The sequence below is a fragment of the Daktulosphaira vitifoliae genome, unplaced genomic scaffold (assembly GCF_025091365.1).
Source record: "Daktulosphaira vitifoliae isolate Bord-2020 unplaced genomic scaffold, ASM2509136v1 Scaffold_4, whole genome shotgun sequence".
In the NCBI taxonomy this organism is placed as follows: Eukaryota; Metazoa; Arthropoda; class Insecta; order Hemiptera; family Phylloxeridae; genus Daktulosphaira; species Daktulosphaira vitifoliae.
In genome coordinates, this window is record NW_026099575.1 from 35,133,981 (window position 1) to 35,148,929 (window position 14,949).

At 27.0% G+C, this 14,949-nt stretch overlaps 1 protein-coding gene across 3 annotated transcripts in view; it reads right to left on the reverse strand.

Annotated features, from left to right (window-relative positions):
- Window positions 1–1,154: 1,154 nt before the first annotated feature.
- Window positions 1,155–14,949, reverse strand: part of LOC126905443 (uncharacterized) — a 39,295-nt gene continuing 25,500 nt past the window's right edge. The window contains exons 5-20 of one of the 3 annotated variants that reach the window (XM_050685127.1): window positions 9,949–10,082; window positions 9,124–9,345; window positions 8,354–8,656; window positions 7,763–8,281; window positions 7,644–7,682; window positions 7,418–7,558; window positions 7,166–7,286; window positions 6,995–7,104; window positions 6,242–6,445; window positions 5,605–5,900; window positions 5,112–5,300; window positions 4,899–5,046; window positions 4,610–4,820; window positions 4,333–4,523; window positions 4,076–4,242; window positions 1,155–2,497 (exon numbers count right to left, since the gene is read on the reverse strand). In XM_050685127.1, the coding sequence (XP_050541084.1) occupies window positions 2,012–2,497; window positions 4,076–4,242; window positions 4,333–4,523; window positions 4,610–4,820; window positions 4,899–5,046; window positions 5,112–5,300; window positions 5,605–5,900; window positions 6,242–6,445; window positions 6,995–7,104; window positions 7,166–7,286; window positions 7,418–7,558; window positions 7,644–7,682; window positions 7,763–8,281; window positions 8,354–8,656; window positions 9,124–9,345; window positions 9,949–10,082 (3,481 nt within the window). In that variant the 3' untranslated portion in view covers window positions 1,155–2,011. Of the gene's footprint in view, window positions 2,498–3,670; window positions 3,899–4,075; window positions 4,243–4,332; window positions 4,524–4,609; window positions 4,821–4,898; window positions 5,047–5,111; window positions 5,301–5,604; window positions 5,901–6,241; window positions 6,446–6,994; window positions 7,105–7,165; window positions 7,287–7,417; window positions 7,559–7,643; window positions 7,683–7,762; window positions 8,657–9,123; window positions 9,346–9,948; window positions 10,083–14,949 lie in introns of all 3 variants that reach the window. The other 2 variants (XR_007704001.1, XM_050685126.1) reach the window with 2 other exon arrangements.

Sequence of the window (14,949 nt, forward strand, 5' to 3'; positions counted from 1 at the left end):
TGACTAAAATCACTATCATAAAACACTTTAATGTGTATTTGTTTTAAATATAAAAAAAATGATCTAAACATGATTTTTGACTTAAGAGGTCGATTACTCATATAAAAAATATATTAACAAAATTATTTGAAAAATTTTATTTAGTTTAATAGAAATTTAATATGCAAATTTAATTTTTAATTAAATTTGTATGAATTTTTTTTTTACATACTATTCACAAACTACATTGATTAATTAATAAAATCATACAGGTTTTTAACATGTTTATAACTTTTCTAACCATAAAATTTGTATTTTTACTGACTTATTAAAAAGTTGTCAAATAGATAACATTGGTTTTTTTTATCGATTTAATTACAATATAAAAGTTTATAATAAAAAAATTGTATTATAAACTTTCTATAGTTTTGTTATCTGGAATTGAATATTTAAGTCATAAGTAAATCAGCTTTCGTTTGTTGTTTATGTATTTTATGTTGATGTATTTTTTTATATTTACAACTATATACTTCTAATAAAGTCTCTATTTATATTTAATAATTGTGATTTTAATAATAATTAAATAAATAATAAAGCCATTTTATAAAACAATTATTGTTTTATAAAATGGCTTCTACATCAAAACTTTATTATCGGAATACTACGATTAATTAAATTTATTTAACAAGGTGTATGTCAAATAGTTAGTAGTAAGTTACCATCAATTAATAAGTATTGTGTATTTTTTTATATAACATGTATATGATTAATTTAATAGAACACAAATAATTCATAAGTTTACAATGAAATTGAAGTATTTTGGTAAAAAAACAGAATACTTACTAAAAGCTTTGAGTTAAAAACAATATTTTAACTAACAAAATAGCCACTACATTATATGAAAAATAACAACAGAAACATTTTTTATATATTAATGACAACCGCGGAATATTCATTGAAAACAGAATAAAAAAATATGCACTACTTTATTTTCATTGGAATCCATTGCTTAATTACGACGAACATTTTTTTTATTATTAATTATAATAAGCATTTAACAAAATATAATCTACTTTTTTACACAAAAAATTAAGTACGATTTTTCTAAATGAGCAAACAGTTAATTACACATACATTTACTTACAATTATTTAAAAAATTGTAATGTAATTGTGGTATTTTATTTTTATCAAACATTTATTAGGCGTACAATAAATTGCATTATTTTTACGACAATTAAAACATCGAAAACATATTAACAATAATAAATTTTTTAATAAATAACGAAATCTCCCTGTCCATGTTACTGTATTTTATACTTATTTAATTATTTACTAATTAACTTAATTATTTTTACATTTCAAATGAATGAACACTATTTAAGATTAAATTTCATACAAGCTAATTTAAATAATCTAAATTATAAAATATTAATATTAATACAGTCAATATAGGCTTAACACATATAATTACAATATGTTTCATGTATAAAAAAAACTATTTAAGTATAAGTAAGATAAACGTTATATTTTACAAAAATCATAAAATAAAATACATTCCAAATTTCAAAACTCGGACGGAGGAAGGAAAGTTTATTTTTTTAGTGAACAGGTCAATTTTTAAATGGCACATACAAGGTCGTTACGGTTTGAATATTCCCGCAGCTATTTTTTTTAAGGATTATGTAAAAAGAAAAGTAGCTTTCAAAAGAGGTTGTTAGACTTAATAACAAAACAAAATGTAACAATTATTTCGAATTATCCATCGATTTTGTTTTACTGATTCCTCTTTTAAATAGATCGATTAGTATTGTACCAAGACATTTAATCATATAGATATAGACAAAACTAAACAGTTCCAAAATTATTAAATATAATTATATATATTATAATGTATGTACAAAAGTTAACTGTAATTATAATTACAGTTGATATTATAATTACATATAATATCAACAATATTATTTGTATTACGTACATTAAATAAAATTGTCATTTTATTTTTAATTATCTATAATAGTAGTATTGACATTACTATTTTCTAGGGTTAGTGTTATAGTCCACGTATACCCTAACCACCTCCCCAGAGTATTTTCTCTGAGAAGGCATAAAGTAGAAGTCAGGTTGTAGATCAGAATGGCCACCTCCAGGCGTTCTATTAGGTGGCCTGTGCGTGTAATAGCCGTTGTGCTGGGGAGGCTGTTGTACCGGCCTGGGCAGTGAATACGTACCGGCCGCTCGATCGTTGTGTGTGTTAGGAGGCGGAGGTGGGCGACTGTTCATATGTCGGCCGTTGGTCTGTGATGATCTGTGCAGTGACTTGGACTCGGCGTAATGATTGCCACCATTTCCATTGTGAGACACCAATTTAGTGGTAAGCGGTATGGTGGAAGTGTGACTCAATGAACTGGGCGATATTTTTTCGTCGCCATCATATTGGTCGAAAGCATAGTTTGTATTAGCACCGCCGCCACCGCCAGCCGAATAGTCTTTCCAGGCAGAATTTACACCGTTGTGATCCTATATGATAAAAATAAAAAATATAGATTATGTGATATAGCTTACAATTAAATACAGTTAAAACGAATTGCACTGTTCACTCATTTAAAAAGAGAAATAAATAATTATAAAGGAGGCAACAGTTATAATGTCCAGACTAATCGATTTCTTGAATTATTTGGTATACCTAAATTTATTTATACATATTTTTTCTTTAACTTCTAAAAAAACAAGTATTTAACTCAAAAAAGAACCAGATTAACTATAAAATATTGGTCTGGATGCCATTGTCAAATAAGGTCAAACTTTCAACAAATCTAAATTAGAATATTTAGCCAACAATTTTACATTGGCTTAAGTTTTTACTAAAAATAATTTTTTAAATTTTTGTTGCAAAATAATGACAGCTCAATTCATCTCATAACAAGCTTAAATTATTGCTGAATTTCATGCAAAAATTAATATAAATAATTAATATAACTTCCTTAGTTTTAAAATAAAAAATTGGCAAAGAAAAATAAAGCAACAAAATAGATGTTTAAAGATATATATCGAAAAATAAATAAAAGAAGTAAACCACTAAGATAAAAATAAAATGTTGTTACTTAAAATATAGTTAATTATGATACTATGTAATGAATTAACAAAATTTCAATAATTAAACGCCCCTATTGATTTTAAAATATTGAGAATATTAAAATTTTAGTTTATATTATTGCTGCTGTTAGTATAAAATGTGATATTTATGAAATAATTTTAATGTTTAATATTTGCTATGAAATTTTAATGCATGGAAAGTATCTCTAAATTAAATGCTTATGATTATTTATTTTAAATCAGTACAAACTAATATTTGAATTATCTACTAAACTTAAGATAATAGATAATTTAAATAATCTACCTTGTTTACTCGAAATGCATATTTAAATAGTTTGAAGAAATAAAATATTTAAAGGTTGGTTTAAAGTTATTAATAATGTAAATATTTTTGAAATTTTATAGTTATTTACATAGTTAATTGTCGTATTTAAAATATTTAAGTTTCAGCAATTAATTTTATGGCGTTCAATAGTTGTTTATCCAAAGTGAAAGTTGTTAAGTGTTAAAAAGTTATTATGATCGATATATCACCACCAAAATAGAAAGATAGAAAGACAGAGACAGAGACAAAGAAGAAGTATTGTTCGAACTCACCAGGTAACTTATAATATGCATTATTTGTTTTTATCTGTGTTTTGAGATATTTTTATTTATTTATAATTTTTTTATTATTTTTTTGAATTTATTTTTTGATTTTGATTAGTAACGTTGTGAAGTGGTATTCTCTGCTCGAGTAGGTGCCCAATGGCCAGTGTTGTACAAGTAAGGGTCGACAGGTATCCGATACCCGGCCTGGACTCCCGTTGGAAACGAATAAACTAGCTACAATAGTTACACAATTACAAGCTAGCCAAAATAAAAAATACATATAGGCCTAATAATAATTTATCAAGCTATAAAGCTCTACGGAAGCTGTTAATTGAAGAATTATAAGACTTTTTTCAGTTTAAGTAAACATAAACTTAAGAAAAAAATATATAAAAATAATTCAGTAATTACCTTATGATTAGGTCTTGGCCTTCTAGCTGTCTTATAAATGGTACAGCCAGCTTGTACAATTGCAATAAAGACCAAAGCAGAAATACAACCAATGACAATCCATAGTTTAGTCGATGACAATAAAAGTCCTTCGTTAGCATTGTCCTCGCTTGAAATCGTATTAGAAACTGTAAAAACATTATTTTTATAATGTAATATTTTCGAATTAATGTATACAAAGAATATATAAAAATTTGTGTATAAAAAAAATTACTTACGTGGAGCTGCTTCAAATACAAAATATTTTGGATCTAAAGACAAAGCGCCAATCTTACCACTATTGACAGTATCTCTAAGAACACGTTCTAATTGTTCAGCGCCTTCTTCAGTGCTCAAAGCACGACCTCGGGAGCCACCACCACTTTCATCTAATTCAACGTTCATTTTTGCCACGACATTATCGTTTTCTCTGTACAATAAAAGAAAAGTAAATTTATTGACAATAATAATTAAATTCATTTGTATTTCAATGATAAAACATGTATATTTACTTACTGGGAAAATTCATTAACACTAATTTTATAAAATTCTGGTAATTTAGTTAACGATTTTTTGAATCCAGTAGTAACTGTATTTGCTAGTGCATCAAAATCAGGGCTACCTGCAGGTGGAACTACAAAATTCTCACCTAGTTTTACTAACTTTACAGCAACGTTGAAAGCAGCTTTTGGTGAAGTTGTTGTTGTAGCAGATTCCCAATCTTCTTCTATAAATATCAATCATCAAGAATTCAATTTTAAAAAGATCGTAAATTTAATATAAATTCCAAATGAATTGCACAAACCAGCTCCACATGATTTCATACAAATTCTCTCGTTGGAAAACGCAGGTACCATTTCGTGCTTCTTGATTTTCTTGTTTACTGGATTGTAACCGCCTCCTTTCACGATAAACGTTAGGTAGAGGCATCGTTCGTCCGAGAACATCATGTCCTTTTAACACATAAGATTACGTTAATTTTTGTTCTACTTTAATGTTTTATCTATTTAGTACTCACTTTAGTATCTCCAGTTGACCTTTTTCTCATAAAACTTAAAGTAGATACTCCATCCACAGTGCTACCAGTAATGTTACTCAAATCTTGAGAAGCATCGAGAGACGGTGCTGTGTATCCGTTAATCCAGGTATCCATAAGGAATGGACGTCCAGTTTTATCTACCCAACCAATTACAGCATCTGTTTGACTCTAAATATTCAATTACACTAGATTAGTTGAATATCTTATGAACTTTGGTAATAATATTTTAAAATATAAAAATTATTATAATTAAAAATTTAAAAAAAACCCCTATTGTAACTACACAGAAATTATATTCCAGCCTAAGTATTTGTTTATATGTATTTTATACCTGTGTCCTAATCTTCTATCTTTCTATATTATTAAATTAGTTTTAAGTAAATAGTAAATCTACCGACTGAGTTGTAATATTTTAACTTATAACGTAAACATATTAAAAGAAGAAGGTGTATAGTTAGTCAATAACATTTACCATTCTATGGTCATCTGAAAATCCTATTCCAGTCCATGTAGTTGTGTGAGTAGTAGAGATAGTAAATCGCATATAATCGGTTTTCGACGAGTATGTCCAAACGACGTGATACATACATTGTCCAGCATTGACGTCACAGCCTTTTGGAGTTGACCATTGGCCATAACAATTACTAGGAGTTGATGTCGGCATAAACGATGTTTGTTGATTCGGTGACTTACTTTGAGCCATTGCATCACCATCGGTTTTTGTAACTGTCTGTTCATTTACTGCTAGTTTTTGTTGTTCAGGATCATCTGGGCGAGACAAACAACAAAAGTGTGATAATAACATTATAATTATCAATGTACAGTGAAAGTGTTAGAATGAATACATGGATCTATGTATGTGTCAGTTGAGGTTTAAAAGTCAACAGAGTAGAAATATTTAACTGTCTAAGTGTTGGTTTACAGTTATAAAAATCGAAGACGCTTTATACTTATATATTTCTGTTGGAAAAAAAATACTGTTAAAATATTATTTTATTATTACTCTTTCACGTAAAAATATAGCCAAAATAACAATTTAAAATTAAAATGATGCAAAAATTTTGTCACAGTGAGTAGATTTTTCTATTACTTGAACAATATATACATACGAAAAAAGTTTATGGAAACTACTCCACGTTGTGATGCATGACCATGATATTTTAGCTCGTCTTGTTTGTAGAAATCTTTTACAGAAGAAACATCTTTTTCAAGACCAGATTTTGGCGAATGTTGGTAATGTTTATGTTCTTGTCCTTTAGCCCAAATAACGTGCATCATATCATCGACAATTGAATGATCTGTTGATTCAGTAGCTATACGAAAAAAATTATTATTTTAGTTATTATTTGGTGTCTCCACATACAAGTAACATTATACAGGCGATCCATTTATCATAAATTACTCAATCACTCGCAAAATAAATATAATATTGAAAATATATATATATTTTTTTTAGTTAATTAAATTTAAAGTAACAACTTTGTCTTTTTTTAATTGCAACATACATATGAAATAGCTAGCTTATGAAATAGAAAATTATCTCATTTTAAAAATACCTAGTTGATAATAACTTTGACCAGTGCTTCAAAACTTATGACGTATTTAAAAGAGAGACTAGGGGAGAGGAGCAAGTATGACTTATACAATTTATATAATAAGACATTTCTCGCAGCACGCCTTCTACTACTCGCGTATAAAAATGTTAATAACTTTGATATTATTGGTTTAAAAGTTGTTATTAACCCATCATTTTGATAATTAGATAATTGTTCAAAATATATGATGTCATTAAAAAAAATAAAAATTTATTTGAGTGGTTTATTATAAACATATCACTCTATATATTATCGTTTCTAATTTACATTTAAGCTTCTTCCTAAAGGCAATGGTCGTAACGCCATCCTTTTCAAATCCAAATGCTGCAGTAAGGTCATTTTTTCCGCCCCAATAACTATCTATTTGTGGTGTAGACCTATTTACAAATAATATATTAAAAACACGTAAAACAAGAAAATTTAATTGAGATATTATACCGGTCTCTTGTATAATAATCCCATACTCTGCTTGCCGATCCTCTGGCTGAACCGATGACCAAATCTGTACAATCCATACCGCTGAAATCACCTTTAGGAGTATACATATTGAGTTTCATATCTAAATAAATAAAAACATAAGCGACAAAACTATTAAAATTAACATTATGATGATTTTTTCTATAACACATGTTTCACTATAACAATTCGTACTTCCATATTTTAATTAGCTATTTATGTCATTCAACAAACCTTTTTTTTGAGTTTCTGTAGAATTTTGGTGATCATGATTGTGATGTGCAGAATGATCGTGATGATGATTGTTATTTTCTTTGGGTTTTGTTTCCGGTTCTGGTTCAGATGTTGGTTCTGGTTCAGTTTCAGGTTGAGGTTCTATATTATAAGTAGAAAGAATAACAATAACACATTACAAAATACTTCATTTATAATACTATTTATTAAATTCAAAAAAGCTTACCATTAGGAGTTGATCTTTTATTTCTAAGTTGAGCGAAAACTGAAAAATATTATTTTTATTAATTTCAAGTGTAATACTAGAAAAGTAAATATTTGAAATATTTAATTTAACTTATAAACCTGGTCTAGCGTTGGTATGTCTTTGAGATGATGTCGAAGAAGTTGCTGTTGTTGTAGATTCTTCTGAAGTTTTTGGCTTAGCTGTCCGGCCTCTAGTGCGGAAGAATGATGGCTTCGGTCTTGTAGAACTAGGAACTGAAGTCGTTGTGGTAGATGGCTTAGTTGGTTCCGGATATGGTTCGGCACTAGTCTCTGGTTCTGGCTCTGGCTCTGGTTTATGTGTAGTGCTTGGAGAAGTTTTTGGTTTTACACTAGATTTTAACCCTGGTAAATTTTTCAGGTCAGGTACAGTTTTATGTTCTAAAACATTCTTTGGTTCCGGTTCACTTTTTGGTTCAGGTTCACTCTTTGGCTCAGATTTAGTTTTAGGTTCAGGTTCAGTTTTGGGTTCTGGTTCAGTTTTAGGCTCTGGTTCAGATTTGGGTTCTGGTTCAATTTTGGGCTCTGGTTCAGTTTTTGGTTCTGGTTCTGTTTTGGGCACTGGCTCAGACTTAGGTTCAGGTTCGGTTTTTGGTTCTGGTTCAGTTTTAGGCTCTGGTTCAGTTTTAGGCTCTGGTTCAGTTTTGGGTTCTTGTTCGGTTTTTGGCTCAGGTTCGGTTTTAGGCTCTGGTTCAGTTTTAGGTTCCGGATCACTTTTTGGTTCTGGTTCGACTTTTGGTACTACAGCAAGTGCTTTTGCACCTGGTAAATCTGCCAATATTGGGAAATTTTTACAGTCAGCCGTTAAATTCTTCGGTCTCCACCCCAAACCTAAGTAGCTAGTGCTATTTGCTCGTAATACCACTTCTATTTCACCCTCTTCCTTAAAAACTTTCCAATACATGTGGAAATCCTTTGATAACTCTTTAAATCTGTAATTGCTGAGATCAATTTCAGTTGATTTCAATGTAGAACCTAAAAATAGATTAACAATTAATTGTAAGATTATTTTTGATTTACTTTCAGTTGATCATTCTATCACACATGTTCACTATTACCATACTATTGAACGTTTCATTCATGAAAAATTATTTTTACTTTCACCTAACAAACAAAAACGTGCATACAATAAAAAATTATTAATAGTCATCGAGCAAAACAAACATCTTAACGCCATAGCCTCCGAAAACAGTCAACACACACAATGGGCATAATTTTGATGTTGCGTAAATTCTATATTAATACCAGACAATAATTCTCAAAAAATATTATTTGACAATACGCTCGATTGACAATAACCAACCAAACCTAAAGAAATAAAGCCATCAAACGTAGAGAGTTGTGTTTGATTGAATTTTAAAGATACTTAAGCATTCAAAATATTGAAAAACAACACTCTAAAAATCGCTAGTTAATAAATTTATTTTAAGGAATATGCTCACGTTTTGTACATGCTGGTCCAAACCAACCAGGTTCACAGTAACATTGTTTTCTAGGGGCTGAAGTAGCGTGTACATCAATACATCTACCTTGATCTCCACAATCATTATCTTCGATACATTCATCTTTGTATTGACATCGTGAACCGTAGTACAATCTATCGCATCGACATTTGGATAACAAATATCGACCTTTACCGCTACAATCTTCTCGGTAATTTTTTTCTAAAAAAAATTTAAAGAAGTAAACACACCATTCATTCATAGGATGAATTAATTTTTTTAAATTTAATTTAAGATTATACAAAATGATTAATTTTGTAAAATTATCGTTATGGTTATTCTGACTTTGCTATTATCACAAAATTGAATAGCAAAATTTTTTTATTAGATTGTTAAAAAAAAATAAAGAAAACACCTAAACAGGCATTGATTTTTGTGATTTCTATGTTGCAAATATTTTATAAAGTGTTTCTAAATTAGTTAGTGCACCATTAAAGTCAATCAATCGAAATCTTATAAAATATAGCGTATTTTTAATAAATTATGAATTTTAAGAAAATGGATCATTTATAAAACTATAGATGGAATACGCTTAAAAAAATTCAAATTGCAAGTAATTTTTAAAAATCGTACTTTGCACGACTGCATTGGTATGATGATTGGAATGTTGGTAAATATCATACAATGTGTAATGATTAATTATAGTAAAAATGTTTTTTACCTTATCAAATAATTATAAAATACAAATATCTTTGTAAGATGAACGTTCATCTATAAATAAATAACTTTATTTATGGTAATTAAATAAACACTAAAATAACTTACTATTTTTTATGTCAACGTCTGCACAAGACCAGAACTTGTAACTGTTTCCCCATTCCAAGGCCTCTCTCAATAATCTAATGGTACAATCATCGCAAACAAAATCGTTGGGTAGTTGGACAGTGTATGACTGGGCCCTAGAAAAATCAGTGTAGAATAACAATTATTTTACTATTATTATTATTAGTGGTTAAAATTATTCGCCTACACGCACATATACTTGAAATAGACTGTTGTATTTTATGTATGTACAATAGAGGGATTGTTATAATCTTACAAAATAATATCGAATATTTGATAACAACTGAAATTACAGATCGTGACAGTAAATCGTTATCAAATAATCAGTTGCGATAATTATATGATCTACGACCGTGCAATAGATATTAGCCCCCTTTTTTAACATAAAACTATCTCAAACCCTGAGAGGCTTGCACAGAGAAAAAATTACTTTGAATTATCAGTGAGAAATTTATCACGATATTCTGCTTAATTATTCAAATTAAAATGAAATTGTGATTTAATCCTAATTAATTAGAAAGATTTTTTAATAATTTAGGCGTACTATGTTTAAATGACACACAATAAAATAATACTTGCTATCAAAGACTTAAGACATAACATACTCTTCACGTAGATATTTTAAGAATATGTTGCGAATGACTAAATATTTTGACTTGTGAAACTCATTTGCACTAATCACTTACGTACTATTAATTACTATTAGGTAAGTTTCTAAGTCACATACATGACATGAGGTAGGTATCTGAATGACTTATTACTTCAATTAAATCTAATATAAATTTATTATATAACAAAAAAAAGTAATGAAGTAGAAATAATAGTTGTTGAGTATGCTGGACTAAGACATATTTTGGCGTAGAGCTTACTCAACTATAGCAATTACAACTTTTTATTGGAAATTAATAGAAAAAAACAAGATAGTCGAATATAGATATGCAAATTAATAGAAAACAAAAATACTTGTTTTTATCAGATTAGGTGTTCGCTTATGCAATAAGTAGGAAAATCATAAAATTTAATAAATTTAGTTTTAGTTGATTAAAGGAAATAGCTTGTAGATTTCTTAATTTGTATTTTTTTGTTAAAAATAAACTTGTTGCATAAATAATAAGAATGATCAAAAACAAGTGTTTTCTCAAAATTCTTGCTTAGTTCTAGTTGGATTACATCATTTTTTAAAACATTTTCTATACGATTTTAAGAAATCAGCCAATGACGTATAATCATAAAGTATTTTAAATAACATTATACTTGAGTATTGTAGTTAATACAACAGCTGTTTTAGAGTAATTTATGAATACAGTGGAGACATAGTACATTTAGTACTTTGTTGATAATAAATAAGAGCATGAGTCATATGATATTTTTTATTTGAGGTTAAAATAGTTATTGTATTTGTCACTATTACATATGTAATGTAAAACAATAACACTTAAGAGTAGACATTTCTGATGAGAATTAACGAATGGATACCTATGAATTATAGGTACTTAACATCCAAGTATTCGCGTTAAAAGTAATTTCTAAACAGACTTATTTTAAAATAAGATATTTGTTTCTTGCAATGCTAGTGTTTCATACTTTTATATTTAGGATAAATATATAATGGCCTCTGTAAGACCAAAATTCATAAAACACGTCTGCATTGATGACAAATTACTATTATTTTTAATCAATTAAAAATTATGTAGTAATTTATGTGCTGTACTAGTGGGGCGGTGTGGCCTAGCGCTCCATTAAAGGTGGAGCTAAGCAAGTCTGATTAGAATAGTCGATGACTATGGTGTGAATATCTGTTCTGTGTATTTTTTAATCAATTTAAGTCTGTTAGAATTATCCGTGTATCTGTCTTTTATTTATTGGATTAATTGTACTAAATTAATATTTACTAAGTAATACTTTGTGTTTTATTAATGAATAAATAGACGATTATAATTAACTTGTATTGTAATCTTTGAGACCATCCTACAATTAGCAAAAAAATTCCTAGACAATCTGATATCAATCGGACAAAATTCATCACATCATTTATTAAATTAAAAATTATAATAAATTTTATGGACCTCTGACCACCCAGTGTCATATATTTTTGCAAGAGTTATCAAGGCACAGCTATTAGGTATAATATACTATATCACTATCTACATACATTTACTACGATCCTTATAGTATTTAAATGTGCCAAACTGAATTACATTTGACTGACGTATAGGTTGATAATTAAAATAAAATAAAAATTGTCATGTCAATCGATGTACTAACAATTTTACTATACTATGAAGTAATGCTGTAACAAAATCATAAGATTATCCCAAATACATAACTGCACAGAGTTATTGTAGGTGCGATTAAGCTTCTCATTATTTTAGTGTATTGTTGTTTAAATAGAACAAGGGCGTTCGTAACAAAGTACATTTGTTTGACAATTTGTCAATCTGTTTTTAATATGATAATCTATTTCTCGTGAGTATAAGTGATATAGAGTGAAAAAAGTGAAGCTTATTATTTATTACCGTATTATTATAATGAATAATATTTTATGTTGATATTCTTGAATTATAGTAAGAAATTTAATTGATCTTACACGTTTGAAAAAATTAAAAAGAACTTAAAAAGACTTAATGTTACTAAAAATAATTTTTATATATTATCTATCACAATGAGTTTTATTAAAAATTTAATTTGTATGTAATAAAAATAATTAATATTAACACAATATCTATTTAATTTGTATAATCATTAATTTAACACTAAATATTGAATTGATAAAAGAATCTCGATACATGTATTTAATCTATAGTTACTTTCCGTGATTAAACGTCTAATGCGAAAAAATACCAATATTCTTATATTTTCTGTATTATTTATAATGAAGGAGTTATACATTTACAGCTATAGAAGAATTATAGAATGAAAAATAAAGTTATATGGCAACCTCAGTTAAAATAATTTTTATCTATTAAAATTGATAAAATGACAGAATGAAAAGGAAGTATTTAATTAGCTTCCTGTGACTGCCTATATAGTTAATAGTATGATGACTATATTAGGGCAATGTGAAAGCAATCAATTTACAAGTTAACTTAGTAGTTTTCCATCGTGTATTAATATAATGGTCAAATTATTATAAGGTTGTATATGTTACTTTTTGTTATTATATTTTTATAAACACTATCATTGTACGCATATCATCTTGATATTTTTAAACTTAAATAATTATATTTGATCTTATAATGAATACAGTACAAATAGAACATCGTTTAAACATCATAGAGCAGCCATGTCAAAAATTTAATTTATACAGAAATTTCTTTTGTTTTTAATCTATCAAGTTTTAATGAAGAGTGGAATATAATAGTATATTAATACAGTTAGTTTTCTAGATTTTCAAATAAAAAAAAAAAATACCTCACAATACTATCAAAAGAAAATACATATAAGAACTAATGCATCTAAGTTTAAGATGATTAATTTATACACAATTCTTATATGGAAAAAGGAATGATTTTTTTATGTACTTCTCTATATAAAACGTCATTCAGTTTGATACCAGTATGTTATATATATATATATATATATATATAATCATTCAATGCATACTCTGAGCCATAAAAATACTATGTTAACCATGGGATTAAAATAATAAAGACCAACTAAAAATTTAGCAATATTAAATTTAGTAGTATTAAATTATAAATACTACTTTAAAAAAAATATGACTTGTATCATTTTAAAAGTTATATACAGGCCTTAGACATAAAGCATTTGCTTGTTTTTATTATTTGAAATATAATGTAGCACAATGCATAGGTGTTTATGTTATAAAATATGTTTAGGAATAGAATTCAATACTTGATTATACAAATAATATTTCCTTGACTATTTGGAATAATATAACAAATATGTTGTATTATATAAATTTTCTTAAAAAAAATATATTTAAATTCCTAAAAATCAAAGACATCCTTTCTCTTATAAAGATGTGTATTGTTTTATTATTTTTTATTATCGTCAATATGTTCAATAATATATTTATGCATTATATAAAATATATAGTTTTATAATATATTCAGCAAATTTTATCATGTTGAATGGAAATTTATAAATTAAAAAAAAAAATTTTTTATTTAAGTCTTCTTTTTCAAGTTTTATAGTTTATAAATGCTTATCTAAATAATTTTAATAGTGTTTGTATGAGCTTATTTTGACGATTTTAAGTGCTGTAAGTCCTAAGTCCTGGTTATATATAATGTAAACAAACAAGTACTAAAATTTACTACGATACTTGTTTGAATGAAGCAAATATAAATATGGAAAAATTAATATTCTAAGAAAATTGAAAATATTATCTTAAACAATAATTTTTATTGGTATATTTTTTATATTGGAAAGGAATGCTAATTTTTTTGTTATTCTATCTTAATTGTTTTTTGCGCAACCTTATGCTGTTTTATTTTGTTTTGGTTTTATTTTACATTACATTTTGGATCATTTAATCGGTGTACTGAACCATACGAAATAAACAACTTCTAGCTAACGCTAAATAATAATCACAAAAGTAAAAGTAAAACAGGCTGTACAAATACCTCTTAATAGTGGATTCTATGGGCTATTAGATTTTTTAATAGATATATTTTGGCATGTCGTATTGTACTAGTTTAAATACATTTTAAAAGATATAAAACTTTTACAAAAAAACTTCAGGTTGAAGCCAAACAAAACCATGAATATATATTTTTTCATGACTAGATAATTAAATTGAAATATTTTTTTATCCATATAACTAGTAGATCTAATATAGTCTACATATATATTATTGAAAAGAAACTTTTCATTAGGATGTCAGGCGATGAAAATAATTTAGTTATTATCATTATACTAAAATCACTACACTAACTAAATTATCAAACAATTTTTTTTTATTTGCTATTTTCTATTTTTGATATTATTTTAATAATCAATTCGTAATTAGTTATGCTA